The sequence below is a fragment of the Fringilla coelebs genome, assembly GCF_963513975.1.
Source record: "Fringilla coelebs genome assembly, chromosome: 13".
Taxonomy (NCBI): domain Eukaryota; kingdom Metazoa; phylum Chordata; class Aves; order Passeriformes; family Fringillidae; genus Fringilla; species Fringilla coelebs.
In genome coordinates, this window is record NC_140039.1 from 16,757,930 (window position 1) to 16,773,100 (window position 15,171).

General features: G+C 50.2%; 1 protein-coding gene across 1 annotated transcript in view; it reads right to left on the reverse strand.

Moving 5' to 3' along the window:
• Nucleotides 1–14,627, reverse strand: part of LRIG1 (leucine rich repeats and immunoglobulin like domains 1) — a 90,437-nt gene extending 75,810 nt beyond the window's left edge. The window contains exon 1 of the mRNA XM_084214623.1: nucleotides 14,272–14,627. Coding sequence (XP_084070749.1) covers nucleotides 14,272–14,438 — 167 coding nt within the window. The 5' untranslated portion in view covers nucleotides 14,439–14,627. The remainder of the gene's footprint in view (nucleotides 1–14,271) is intronic.
• Nucleotides 14,628–15,171: the final 544 nt, after the last annotated feature.

Here is a 15,171-nt window from a genome sequence, read left to right on the forward strand (position 1 = left end):
AGCTCCTCAATTAAACACCTTCTATTTCCTTCCCAGCCTCCTCTTCTCCTGCCCCTGGGCTTGATTGTTTCAGCCTCTGGTCCAGCCCATCCCCTCCTGCCCACCCAGCATCACCTCCTGCCCTGCTGTCCAAACAGGCACAGAAAACTTACCCCAGCCTCCCATAATATCTTATTAAATCCTGTCTTATTTTTCTTCCCTAGGAGACTAAACATAGGCTCTCAGCTCAATATAAAACTAAGTACATGCTCAAAACAGATCAAACAGAGTTTAATTGCAAGGAGTACCAGAAAAAGCACTCTGACCATTTTAAGCCACACTAATAAGTTTTTTTGTCCCAGTTTTTTCGAGAGTTGCTTATTATGGAGATGAGCCCAACTGGAAAATCAAAATCAAGAATCCCTGAACTCTGCAGGAAGGATTATCTGAGTTTGGGGCCGTATCTGCACTGAATGCAGCATAGCCAAATAACATTTTTCCATTACTTTTTATCACTATTGCTTCGTGTTCTCCCCCATGAGCACAAGGTCCCATCAAAATTTCTCCAGACGGCCCCCAGTCCCATAAATTATTAGAAATCTGGACTTACATCAGTGGGATTACGGGAGAACAGACGAATGTGCACATGCTGGATGGAAAGGGGACAACACAGCACTTTCAAACTGGACGAGTATTTTTCATTTATAAATAGTTTACATTTTTTGGATCCAGGGGCGGACAACCCGCTCAGTCTGTACTGAAACCAAAGAAATATCATGTGTGAGCACTAACCACAGTGTAGCAAAGATAATAAACAACAGACAGGCAGCCATATGCAATGAGACTGGTGTTTTTGGTAGGGGAGGCAAATTAAAAGGAGAAGAAACACCAAATCCAGCAACACATTCCCAGTGAGAAGACCTATTAAATTCCAGAGGGACCCAAATCTGGCTGCAGCAGTAACCTCCAGCAGAGACTCAGCTCCCTGCACCCCATGTACTAATGCTTTTAGGTCTCAGGCCATCACCCTGGCAGAAAGAAAGGCCAAACCCAGCAGCAAGGAGGGACAAAATGATGCCCAGGTGGTCACACCATAACAGTCTAAATTCTGATCCAATACAGACCTGGTGCGCGCCTCTAAATTTATACAGGAAATAACAAGAAACAGGGACCTAAAACACGCTGTGCACCTTGCAAACCATGTTTGCAAATGTCATCTTATGGGGTGTGAGGACAACAGCTTGTACTCAGCACCAGGCAAGCAAGGGCTGCTGTGGGCAAAGGCTTGCTGGGCTCTTTTGGAATTCCAGCCTCCTGGACTTCACCAGGAGGACTGACTGAGCTGGGCTGCAAAGCTCCCACACCAGCCTCTGCTGTCTCAGCAATCAAAGCTGAAATGAGTGCAGACATCTGTATTAGCCATGCTTTCACAAATGTTTTCGATATTACGTTGAACAATATCCTTATATCCCACAGAAGAGACAAGTCTTAAAAGGAAGTGGGACAACTCTGCTTGCCAAGCTGAGAAACCTGGACTTGGAGCATCTCTATTGAAATCAGCCTGCCAAGACCAATTTGATGCGTTTTATTACTGCAAGGAATTCCACAAATATGCTGGCAACTTTTGAGCGTCAGTGTGGGTTCCTAGGTAGGAAAAAAACTCCTTAAAAATACGCATTTTCCAGATTTTGCAAACATTTACCAGATGTAAATTCATGGGGGTAATTCATCTGCCATGACAAGTGTGTAGACATCAAATCTAGCGGAGGAGGCTGAGCACCCACCTCTGTCGTGAGTGAAAGTCAACAGCAAGATATGCCTGGCTGAACAAAGGTTTGTTTTCAATTATATTTCAAATTCTTCTAACAATAACTGTGTGGCGTCTGGCACCAACACATCTGAGCCTTTGAAGTGGTTCTTGACTTCAGCCGGAAAAAGGGGGAGGGCAAAAAAGGGAATCAATCAGCAATTTCAGTCTGAGTCAAACCCCTTCCCCGAAGAGAAGAGGTTAATACCAAAATCCCCCACCCCCATGAATGTGTTCACAAAAACAAGAAAACTTCAACAATATACTTTGGGCCCTATACTTGGGCCAAAATAGCCATGGGTCTGCTTTGGGGTTTCACCTTGAGAAGCAGGGTTATGTGATACACAAATCAGTGGTCCCAGACTCAGGAGTCTTCCTGCCTCCCAATCCCCTTCCTGGTCACTCATGGCCCTGCCTCTATAAGAGCTCATGGCAAGAGACATCCAGTGCATAAACCCAATGTTTGGAGCATCCATAACAGACCACCATCCCAACTTGGCTGCTGCAGAGCACAAACTATGGGGTGCTGGTGGCAGCACCCCCAGATCACCTCTAGGAGAACATTCAGAGGTGAACATTCACAGAAGAACATTCCCAGGAGCCTTAAGCAGGTTTGCAGTGCCTGCAGGTACAGGAGTTGCCACACACAACCCTTACTTCCCTTTCTTTTAAGTCCACTTTGAAGCATCCAAACTCCTTTTCAGATTTAAATGACACTAAGATCACCCGGGAAGTCAGTGCAAGAACCAGGAAAAGCTCAGTTTTAAAATCTGTATCTTTTTTATCTGGTTTATTCAAATAAGCACAGCTGTGGTTTAAGAACAACAAGGTGGCAGAGTGCAGCAGCTCTCAAGACTGGGAATGGTGGTTTTGGTCAGAATGATGCTAATTTAAAGAGGGATAAAAATGCCTTATTCATTTTTCCTAAGCCATGCTCAAGTGCTACCAACTCTTTCTTAGGTCAGGCAGTTTTTGAAAACATTTTCTGCCTCAAAACATTTGCAGAATTTCAAGAATTTGCTCCACAAATCTTGAGGCTGCTTTGCTCAGGAATGCTGACATGTGGGCAAAGGGAAACCAAAACTTTCCTTGAATGCTGCAGAAAACTTTAAACCCTGCCCAAGATGAAAAATGCAAGAGTCAAAACTCTGAAGGAAGTGTGGGTTTTCTGTTGCATTTTAAATATCACCCTGAACCCATTCTTCCAGGAGGGGAACATGGCTGTGCCAGGACAGCAAGGCTGGTGGCCTCCATGTGCTCCCCACAAAGCAGGGCTGGAGGTAGGAATGAACAAATAGAACAAGATTCCAGATCAAGTTTTCTTGGCCTTTACAGAGATGATCATGCTGTGAAAAAGCTCTGGGTGGAGTCTCTCTCTTCTCCCAGACAGGATCCAACCACATCCCAATGCCCCCCATCCACAGAGGACAAGCCACACTTGGACTTCTTGCATGGCCCCAGGACAGTACTTGACTTGTCCTCTGGAAATACCCACTGCATTCCACAAAACTGAGAAAACTAAATCTCTAGCTTATCCATAAAGCCTAATGTTTATAGGGTTATATTAGGTGAGATGGATCTTCACTGCTATAATTACAGGGCTACTTTTAGGCTGAGCAGTGTCACCAAAGCAAGGCAGGTCCTACCTGCAGCAGTTCAGCATTTATTCCTGCCCTGCTTCCCAACAAATCCCATAGACCCCAAAAGGGCAGGGCTGGAGGGATGATTTCAGCTGAGGGAGACTTCAGCTGAGTGTTGTGGCAGAGGGCTAAATGCAGAGCAAGGCTGGAAAACAACCACGGTGGCAGTCTGGGCATGGGCCACAAACTGCCCCAAAACAGCATCAAATATCACACACAGAGCTGGCTCACCTGGGCTTGAAAGCCCTCAGTGGAAGGGGCCAGAGGGAATGGTGAAGCCCTGGCAGAGTGAGAGGTGCTGGAGGGCCTGGCTTGTCCCTTCTGCCTTGTCCCCATAGACCAGACCTAAACAGGCATCCTGCAGCCCCTTCCCAACACCCCGGGAATGCCAAGAGAAGGACCAGCTCTGCTCTTCCACATTTGGCACAGTCAGGGGGCCCCAAAGCCACTCAAACAAGTCAAGAGGAATTCTGCATTACAAACCTAGAAAGCAGGAAAACCATTAAAAGGCTTTTCAGTTATGAGAGACCATAATCTCCCCAAAATATTTCAATTCACTCCCAGTCCCAGTCCTATGAGGGCTGTTGCTGTTTTTGTCTATCTCACAGCTGTGTTCAGGAAACTGACTTCCCAGAGGACTGGAAATTTCCCTGCCACCAGCCCAGGAGCCTGCAGGGATGGGATGGCAGGTAGGTGCTGGTGCAAAGGGAGATCTGGGGAATGATGCACCCTGCCATGGCAAGAGAGACTGTTTATAACCAGCAGTCAGAATTACTCAGGAAACCATAGAGGAAGCAATTGGAAATTGTTGGACAGGGAAACTTCCCCATTGTTTCCAAATGCACAAACCTGTAAATCTCTGCTGAATTCCTCTTCTTTTAACCATTCATCTCACAAACAAAGCAACATTAATTAACACAGCCCCAAGTGTTCAGCTGCCACCTCATCCTCCACCAAAAGAGTGGATTTGTGTTTTTTGACTTGAAAAAAAACGATCTGTGACAAACCTAAATGGCTTAATGGTGCACAGCCCTTTCCCCAGCAAGCCCCATGCCAGCATTACAACCTGCAGTGCTTCAAGCCCTGCCTTTCAGCTATTCCCAGCTGGAGAGAGAAGCAAACAAAGTAAACAGCAGGACACAGAGCCTGGGCAGCCTGAGCACACTGTGCTTATCACACCCAGAGGGATGCAGCACAGTCCCAGTGTCCCTGCCAGCTGAAAGGACAGCTCAGGCTCTTGTAAAGCAGACCACAAAGTGGTAACACTTGAGACAAGTGCTCAGAACCACGAGAGAAAAACTGTAGTAAACAGCCTGGGCTGTGATTTGGCATCTCCCAAGGATGCTGCCCAGCTGCATGGCTCTGCCTTCTCCTACAGGGGCTGTAAATCCCACACTCCTGAGTGGCCAGAGAGGGAAGGGGCCCCAGACAGCAGTCTGAGGGGTGCAGACACCCAGGGCTGACAGCCCCATGCCCAGCAGGCTGTGAAGGCACTTTCTTCCTAGAAATTCTGCTTCAAGAGGAGCAGCACGTCACCAAAACCAATCTCTAGCTGTGGCAGTCACAAGAGCTTGCTGCTTTGGCTGAGATGCTCCTCCACTGCACTGGTGACATCACTTTAGACACAGAGGAAAGCACAAGAGGTTTATAACCATGTGAAACAAAGGTGGAACAACTCTCATAAATCCTTCCAATTCAGAGAAGTCTAAAAAAAACCCCACGCTATCCTTTATTTACTGATTTATATGCAAAATGCATGCACTACTCCAAAAGAATCCAAAGGTGTTCAAAAGCCAGGAATTCTGACTTAGATCACTTGTTTAAGGAGGAAAAAGAATGAACAGAGTTGTTTATAGACCAACAGACAGGAACAGCACAAAAATACACTTAGCAAAGAAAAAGCACAAACTATTATGACACCTTTCAAAATAAAACATCGCATGGTTTGTTTAAATCTCCTAAAACAGGAGAAGTCTCCCCATATTGCCAAAACAAATGAAATACAAGTGTGGATGTGACCCTGCTGCAGTTCAGGAGGGGAAAAAGGTTTGCAGTGAGTTCCACGGACAAACAGAGCATGGGATGCTTTCCTGGCTGCCAGCAGGTCACAGCTGCCCTGTGTCACAGCACCTGGCATTTCTGCCCATGCCTCTGCCACCACCAGGCAGGTGGGTGAGCAATGAAGGCATGAGAGAAGAAGAACATCCAGGATCAACACACACCTCCTCACCCTTTGCAAGTGACAGAGGGGTCATTGCCAGCACAGGCCATGGACACATCCCTGCCATACCCCTCCATTCTCTCACTCCCCTGAGGCTGCAAAGTCTCCTGAGAGAGGAAGAAACAAATCCCATGGCTCCATGCACCTTCCAGCTCCATCTCAAAGCAACCACCTTGTGCTGGGAAACAGCCAAATTCAGTCTGCTTGCCCATGGACTGCTGCAGAAGAGCTCATCCTGTCCAGACTGCTAGAGGACATTTTTTAAACCTATGCTAAAGGACTGTTTCTGGTACTTTTCCACAGCTCTGAAACCTGTGTGGATAACAGAGCCATAGCAAAAAGGCAGCAAAGGGTGCCTGGGGCTGCTCCCCAGGCAGCAGCAGAGCTCCAGGCTCCCCTGCACACAGCACAGGAGGAGAGGCACCAGTGTTTGGACAACTGGAACACATTTAGGGGGCAGTTCTTCACAGGGCCTCCAGCCAGGCCGTTTCCTACAATCACTGTTTTATTACCCAGGACACAATCCACAGACCAGCAGCTTCCCCTGCCCAAATCTCCCACCACCCCACTCCTACACACACATACACCCACTCACCACACCCCAGTGGAGCACCTACGCTGCTCCACAAACTCCAGCACTGCATCCATGAACACAGCTATAAATCAACATCCACCAAACCTGTCACCTCCAAGTGAGTATCTCCCACCAATTCAGCCCAAACCTGCCACCTCCAACTGAATATCTCCCACCAGTTCAGCCCAAACCTGTCACCTCCAAGTGAGTATCTCCCAACAATTCAGCCCAAACCTGCCACCTCCAACTGAATATCTCCCACCAGTTCAGCCCCAGTCCCCATCTGCACTGGGGAGCAGCCAGCCCTGCCACACAGGCTGCACATCCTGCCCTGCTGGACAGCCAGCACTTTTTAAGAGTACTTTTTAGATGACAAACATAGAAAACTTGTGTTTATATTGGCATGCAGCAGGCTAAAACACACTATAAGTGAAGTTATAAAGCAGCCTGAACACCAGCTAGGCAAAGTGTATTTGGAATTTGCAGGTCAGTATTTTGGAGAGAGGCTTGTGAGTAGCTGGTGTTCATGGTAAGCTCTCCAGAGCAGAGCAGCATTCACAGAATTGAAAGACAACAGGGTTCTGTCCTGGAAAGTGCCCATCCCAAAATCACAGGCTTTGGGCAACCAGAGAAACAGCTAAGTGGTGAGGATGAATCCCTGTCCCTGTGTGTGTGGGCAAGTGGGAAGCAGCACTGCCCAAACTTGGTATTCTGAATTTCTCATTTCCTCCTTGCACCTGAGGGTTTGTCTGCCTTCCTATAAGGAGAAAAAAAAACCCTGTAAAATTGGAGCAGGTGGTCTAGGAAAAGCATTTCAATTCAGGCACCTCGAAAGGGAAACTTTTGCAATATGCAACCAAGTAAAGTTGAGTAGGATTTACAAGAATTACATTTAAGATTAAACTTCTGCTAAAAATTATTTCAAAAAATAATGGGACTGCCCCAACAGGTCCAAGAAAAGACCCCAAAGGAAAATTCACACAAGTTACTGTCCCATTATGAGTAGCAGCATCAACACCACCCAAGTCCTGCCTCCCACCCTGGAAAGAAAAAAAAAAAAGACAAATTCTCTTGCACATAAAACTTTTACCTCCAGAACAAAGCTTTAGGCAAACAATACATCTTCAAATGCAACTTGTGTATAACATTTTAAGAATCTGTAGCTCTATACCAAATTGTTCAATTGTTAAGTCTCCTACTCTTTTCCTTCTGAAATCCATGCAAAGCCACTGTGGGAAGCTACAAAACTGCCATGGCAGGTGCAAATAACCAACCATTCTGTCTGCACATCCAGCATGGTTAATAAAAGCTACACAGATGGCTGCAGTTTGAGGCCTGTCCTTCAATTCTTACTCAAAGTGAAAATGGAACCACGTGAACCAAGTGAACCCTGTCCTGGAATTGGATGTGACACGTCATCAGTTCTTGAGAGGTGTCCCCAAAATAGCAGGGCCTGCTTCTAGACATCTCCAAAATTATATGGTTGTGGCCTGAGAGACAACGTGCTGAAAACATAATGAGGGAGTGTAACATATTACATGTGTTGTGGTCCTGCTCTGAAGCCAGAGGAGGCTGGGGCTGTAGGACTTGGGCTGCAGCACAGGACTTGGTTAACTATTAATGGATGACTCAGCTACAACAATAATAGGTATTTCATGTGGTGCATTAGCACAACGGCACCCTGGTCCTTGACTTAAGCCTCTATCCATGCTAGGAAACAAAAAAAAAAATCGTAGTATATTATTTAATAGCTGGATGAAGCAGGAAACAGGTATTTTTCCAGGGTGTGCAGGAAGAAACCCTTTGTTTCTTCCTGCACACCCTGGACCCTCACACTCTGCTTCTTTCTTCACAGGCCACTAAAAACCAGCAAGGGAGAGCTGTCAGGGGTGCCCAGGTTTTTTATGAAACCACAACCCAGACCAAGGTGCTTTATTTATTTACTGTTATTCACCAAAGCTAAATTTTATGTTAAATCACTCCCTCATCCTGCACGAGGTGCTAATTCCTGCCCAGCCCAGGTCCTGCAGAGCTGATCGACCTGAAGCCTGGATTTTCCACAGATGGCTCTCCCAAGCAACATCAGTCTAAATTATCTGTGCTGCATTCATCCACATGACCCCATCCAGCTCCACGCTGCAAGACAAGGGAGTCACACTGGGTGATTAGGTTAGCAGCACAAAATGATTGTGTTAAAAGCTGATGAGCTGAGCTAACTCAATCCAAGGTGTCTGGCAGGGCAGCCAACGAGATCAATTAAAAGCCCTGCAGCCCTAACTGAGAGTTTCTGGGTGCGGCTGACATCCCAGCCAGGGCCAATACACAGATCAGGGCCAATACACAAACCCTGAGCAGAGCTGGCTACCGAGGGATCAGAGCCATCATCCCAATTTGCAGCCACTCAAACTTCAAGACAAAACCTGAGCCCCTCTAGGATGGATCAAAGCGCTCAGGAGCCAAAGGCAGGCGCTGCTTGGGCATGCCCAGGGTGGCACCCAGCAGCTCCCTGCCGCCCTGCACACCGGTGGGAGATGCTCTTGTATTCATGAGCCCAGGTGCAGGCACAGAAGGGCATTTCAGGGACAATTCTTGGGGGATTTGCCTCAACATGAAACCACCTTGAGCCGTTCCAGCGGGCTCTTCTGAAGCTGCGGTCTGGGACCATCCTTCCAGTGCTCTCAGACTCGCCTGCACCAGGTGAGGCTCACACACCAAATAAAGCCCACTTCAAGCACTTCCACATCTGCCCAAATCCCCATCAGAGCCAGGACTCCAGCAGCAGCTTAAGCAGGAAAGTGAAATCTCACCCATGCTGGAGGAAGCGTTTAAGTACCTGAAGTGCTTTGTTGAAGTGTCTGGGGTCCCAAAAGTATTAGTTTACTGCTTTTAGGTTCTTGATGCCAACCGGTAAAGGGATAAGACAATCAACCTCACATTTGCCCCTTAAATTCCAAGCAGGAAATCCTGCAAAGCTCAGCCACCCCCAAACCTTACATCCAGAAGACTGCAGAGCACTTTGCACAAGCAAAGGAAAAAAATATTAAGCTGTACCTAACACAAAATAGTTGATTTTTCTAGAGAACACTTGATGGTGTGTTCGTTTTTATTTTTTTTTTCTACTGCCTACTGAGACGCTGCTTCCCCTGTCCTGGGAATTTTCCCTCTGCAGCTCCTCCTCCCCCAGCTCCCAGACCATCCATTCTCCCCTTTTCAAACTGCACCCATTGTAAAAGGCACTGAATATTAACACAGCCCATTGAGCACTTGCTTCTTTTGTATGGGACCCCTGCGTTTCAAATTGCAGTCACTGCAGAGAGGAAAAGTCTCAAAGTGATTAAATGCCGTGAAGTTTCTCAAAAGGAGAGAGGAATATGCAGAGGAGGTCCTAGAGCTTTTCACTAGAAGCCAGGGGCTTCTGCGAGAGCCAGAAGGGCTTCTAAAGTGGGGGTATTTTTTTCCTTTGTTATCAGTCTCGTATTTGCTTTTAATCCTAGTCCGATGAGCCAATTTCTGCCCCGGCTGTGGCTCAGTGCGGGATGGAGATGAGAAGCTCAGACAGCAGATGCAGAGGGCTTGTGTTAACTGCTGCCCTCCCGTAGGAGCTGATAAATAAATACCGCGGCATGCTGAGGGTGGTCAGCGAATCCACCGACACATGTTCGCACAGGAAGGGTGGATTTACTCGCAAGCACATGTATTTATTTGTGCTTCAGCAGCCGGCCCGGAGAGGCTCCGCTGTTCCCCAGCAGGGCAGGCAGGGCAGTGCCGCAGGGTGCGGAGCCACCCTCCCGAGCAGGGACACTGGCAAGGACGGTGCTCCGGGAAGCACCAGAGCTCTGTGGCACTGCCAGCACTGTCCCACCTGAGCAGGAAAACCTCCTTGGAGCAGCAGGGTGTTTGGGTGGCCAGAGGGAGCAGCCGCCTGCAGCAGGCACATCCCTCTCCCGAGCCATCCTCCCGAGCCCCCCGGGCAGGCGGCACACGCTGAGAGCCGCACAGCTGCGCGGGGCCGGCAGCCCGGGGTGACCATTACTTAATCTTTGTTCCATTATTTCAGCAGGCCTGGAAGCAGGACGTGCAGGAGAGGTACTGCCAGCAGCACTCCCCCCTCCCAGCAGGAGGGTCCCCCGCACCTCCTCCTCCCCCAGCATCTGCAGGAGCAGACTTACTCCAGAGCAAGCAATGCCCTTCTCCCAAAAAATCCCATGCAACCAGCAGCAGCAGCAGAGCCCCTTACCAAGCAAGCAGCCACCCTAACACGTGAAAGGAAAGATACAGGACCTGACACGTGAAAATCCCAGTTTAGCAAGAAATTTACAGGTAATTTTGAGCACAAACATTAAGTTTCACTGAACAAAATCTTTGTGTGTATGCACTTAAGCCCAGAAAGAGACTGCTCCTGATTCTTAGTTCAAATGCACTTCCAGACCCTGAAACCGCTGACAGGCACTCACAGGACTTTAAAAAGCATTCAGACACTTTGCCCTGATCTCTCCGGAGAGCAGCAGCACCGTGCAAAGAGCCAACACGCACGCAGCTGGTGCCTCGGGGCAACTTATCCATACAGCCAAACCCTGGAGCCTTCCTGAGAAACAGAGAGCAGCTCTTAGCCCAGCTCTCCTGGGGACCCGGGGATGCTGCCTGTTCCCAGACATGCCAGGCACACGCACACTGACCCAGAGGCAGAAGGGTCCATGGACAGATGGTCAATATCCCCCAAAATATCTCCTAGTCATTTGGGTCAAACAGTACTTCTGTTTGAAACAAAAACTTTTTTTGCTGCAGACCACGTTAGCAATGAATTAACTATCCAACCATAGCCTCACTGTCCCTAAATCTTTTCACCAAAAGCTGTATCTAAAATACTGTTGCTTTTCTTTTACTGTTGCTTATCAGTAAATAGAAAAGGAAAAAACCCTCAGTCATACACGATGCCTAAAGGAAATATCTCTTCTGTCACTCCTCAAAAATCAAGATGCATGGAGAGACAGAAGCAGAGGATGTGCCACATCACCAACACTGCTGGAGCCCTGACTTTTTTGGGGGCTTTTTTGGGGCAGGAAACATCCTATACTTAAGCTTAGCCCTAAAACTTAATGCCACATGTAACACTCCACTGTTAAAAACAAACTTCAGACTTAAACACCACCAGACACGAAGCACCTCCAAAGGAAGGCACTGCAAAGGAGCTCTGTGCACCCTTCCCAGGATCAGGAACCCTTCCCAGCTGCAGCTGGGTGCTGCTGCGAGGACGGGATGGGTCACGGCAGTGTTGCAACGTGCCCCGTGCAGCAAGTCAAGAACACTTATATAACTGGTACACAGTGCTGAGCTGCCTGTTGCTTTTAAGGAAGAAAAAAAAAAATCAAAAACAACCCTGAAAAACATCCATGCCACACTACATTAAACGTGAGCGACTGCAGCCCCTCTGCATATCAGCTATTCCTTCTGAAAGCTTGGGAGAAAAATGACAACTCCTAGCTCTGCTGCCAGCAGAGAAATAACAATAGTTTCAAAAAGCCCCAGCGCTTTTCCTCGGTACTGATATAGTCCTGTTGACAAAATACGCGGCGTGATTAAGTCTGTTCCAGAACCCTCCCAGGCTGCCGAGCCGCATTTCCAAGCCGACAAACAAAAGCTTTATCTCCAACACACTGAAAACCGACTCCAAGCACTGCCTCGGCATTGTGGCACTCGTTAGGAATAAAGATAAACTGCTAAGGAGGGATTGTTCAATAGAGCCTTAATGAAGTTAAAGCACTGCCACCAGAGTCACTGCAAGCTGGGTTTTATCTCGTCTCCTATTAGCGATCGAACATGCCCAAGCTTATCACGGCGGGGAGCCAAGAGCTCGGCGGGACCCAGCCCGCCCAGCAGGGACGGGGATGGGGATGCGCAGCTCCAGCATCGCCCGGCTCGCCCCGGTTTATGGCTGGGGAACCCGCATCTGCTCCCGCATCAGCCACGGACCACTGCAGACCGTCACATTTCCCTTCTTTTTCTTTAAAAGGGCACGTTAAAAAAAAATCCAAAAAGAAACAGATACTTGCACAGAGGTAACTTTTTGCGAGCACATGGTGCTTTTATAGAGAGCATTAAACCAGTAAAGAAGTGAGTTATCATCAACTCTCTGCACAAAAAAAAAAAAAGAACATTTACGATCCCACTAACCCTGAAAAACATGCTTCATCCTTGTGCTTCTAAACTGAAATAGGTAATTTTAAGTAATTTTTAATAATTAGAAACAGTATTTCTCTTTAAAAAAAGTACTTGCAATAGCTTCAACGTCTTCTTTTTACATTAGGGATGGAGAGAAAAAAAGCCTTAAAGTTGCATTTTCAAATACAATGGCCATCGTTTAACCAACTCTTGGTTAGTTTGTAATATACAAAGTTACCAACCATATTCTACCACTACTAAAAGATCAACATCCACAGCAGAAGATTTACACGTGCTCTTACTTCACCAATAAAATTTGAACTGAACACAAGACACTCCAAAACCTGTTCCATTTGAAAAAGACACTCCTGGGTATTAGCACTCCGGAAAAAAACATATAACAGTAAATTTGTTCTGTCTGGGTTATTAACGCCCTTCCTTGCCCAAACAAAGATACACTGTCCTATTTTAAGAGGTGCATGGGAATGCTGGAATTATTAAAAGCTTGCTCTGAAAGGTGAGGGAAAGATCCTTCAGAGCAACAGGTGAATGGGATGAGTCAGGGCTTTAATGCAGAGGCCACACGTTCCTCTCGATAAGAGACAGGATAATTTAATGTAAAACAAGGCACTTCTGCAGCTAAAAGTGAATACCACCAGGAGAACACGACAAACCTCTAATAACTTTTCAATAATGAGCTGGATGAGCTCCAGCTACACTTCAGTGACCGTCCTCTCTCCTGGCCAGGCTGAGGAGTATCTATTATAACCAGGGGTTTTAGAGATTCGATAAGTTATGAATCTATTCAAACAGCAGAAAGGCCCCGCAACAGAAGCACTGTTTCCCTCTCCTTTTCTGGGTACTGATTTCCCGAAGTTAACTAGCAGTTCAGGGCACTTATTTTTACAAGTTTGTGAGCATACACCCACACTCTCAATCCTCCTGGACTGCTAAACGACTCGAACTGTCAATGCTGAGCACACATCTTTCCCCGAATTTCCTGAGCATCAAGTGCCCGATGTTTTATTTCGGCTTCCACGAGCAGCGGTCACACAACGCGCTGCGCTTCCCAGGAAATGGCAGTGACACCGTCCTGCGCTTGCACACCAACCTGAGCACTTTAAACCACCCTCCCAGGGATAAAAAACATCTCATGGTGCCGCAGCAACCACCAGGTGCGGGGCCCTGGGCTCAGCGGCCGCCCCGGACACACGATACAGCGCAGCGGAATGACTTCGCTACACAGCGAGCACGGAGGGAGCGCAGCCAGCCGCGCCGCCTCGACTGGAAAACACCTGGGTTTTACCGAAACTCCCCAGAAGCCCTCGGCTCCCTTTCTTTCCCCGAATTTCACAGCCTAAAAAGTTGGCAGTATTAAAAGAGTGGGCGCGGCCGCGGCGCTGGGGTCCGGATCGGGGCGCGCCCCGCTCCGCAGCCCCGGGACGGCGCGGACGGACGGACAGATGGATGGATAGATGGACGATGCCCTAATAAGGATTCGGAAGCCCAAGCTGGCCCTTATCTCCAGCAGATCCCATCGCTGAGAGACCAAACTCGCTCCCGGCTCCCTTTCCTCCGGGACACCGGAGGTCAGCCCCGCAAGGGACCGAGGTACGGGGAACCCCAGCTTTCCACCGGGACCAGCATCGCACCCGCCGCCTCCTTCTCCCCCACCCCGCGCCCGGTGGGTGCCAGAGGGGACACCGGATCACGGGACAAGCTCCGCACCGCGCAGCCCAGCGCCTGCTCCACTTAAACAAACAACCCGGAGTTTCGCGGGGATTTCTGTTTAAAGTTCTCCTGCCTTGACAACAAGCCAAAGAGCGCTGGTTTGGCTGCCCGAACCCCCCGTCTCCCCCCGGCCCGTTCCCGCGGGTCCCCCGGTACTCACACGTGCCGCGGCCAGCGGGGCAGGTCCCGGGGCAGGGCGGGCAGTGCCAGCCCGCCGCAGCTCAGCGTGTCCCCGCCGCAGGCGCAGCCCGCGGGGCAGCCGGCGGCGGCCGAGCGCAGCAGCCCCAGCAGCAGCAGCGCCGCCGCCGCCCGTGACGGCAGCGCCATTTTGTATCCGGCACCGGGGAACGTCCGCGGCGGCAGGAGGCGGCGGGAGCGCTCACGCCGCGGGCGCTCAGCGCCGCTCCGCCGCCCGCAGCATCGCCTCGGCCGCCGGCCCCGCGGGGCGCTACGGCACCAGCATCCACCGGGCACTGCCGGGCGGGTCGAGTCCGCGTCCCCGCCGCGAGAAGCGCCTCCTGCTGCTGCTCCTCCTGCCGCTCCGCGCCGCACGGCTCGGGCTCGGCGGGCGCCGGCCGGTCCCGGTGCGCTCCCGCGGGGTCGCCGCCGCTGCCGCCCGGCCCGAGCGCCGCTCGCCGCGGACCCACGTTGGCGACACCGCAACATGTAGCCGCGCCGCCCCCCGCGCGCCCGCCCATTGGCTGCCGGGCGGCCCCCGCCGCGCCGCCATTGGCCAGGAGCCCCCCCTGCCGTCGCGCCGCCGCTCTCCATTGGTGCCCGCGGCCCGTCAATCACGGGCGGCGGGGCCCGCCCCCCTTTCCCACTCCAGGTGTGAACGCGGGCGGCCGCCCCCCTCCCGCGCTGCCCCTCTTAAAGGGGCCGCGCCCCGCGCTCGGACCCGCGCTCCCAAACCCTCCCTGCCGTACATCCCGACAATTCCGGGAACATCAGGGTCTGGGGGCGTCCCCACACCCCGGGCTGTCCTTCTCCGGACGCCACGAAGCGGCCGTAGGGCTGCACTCCGCAGGGGACACGCGTGTCCCGCCACGACCCCGTGGCA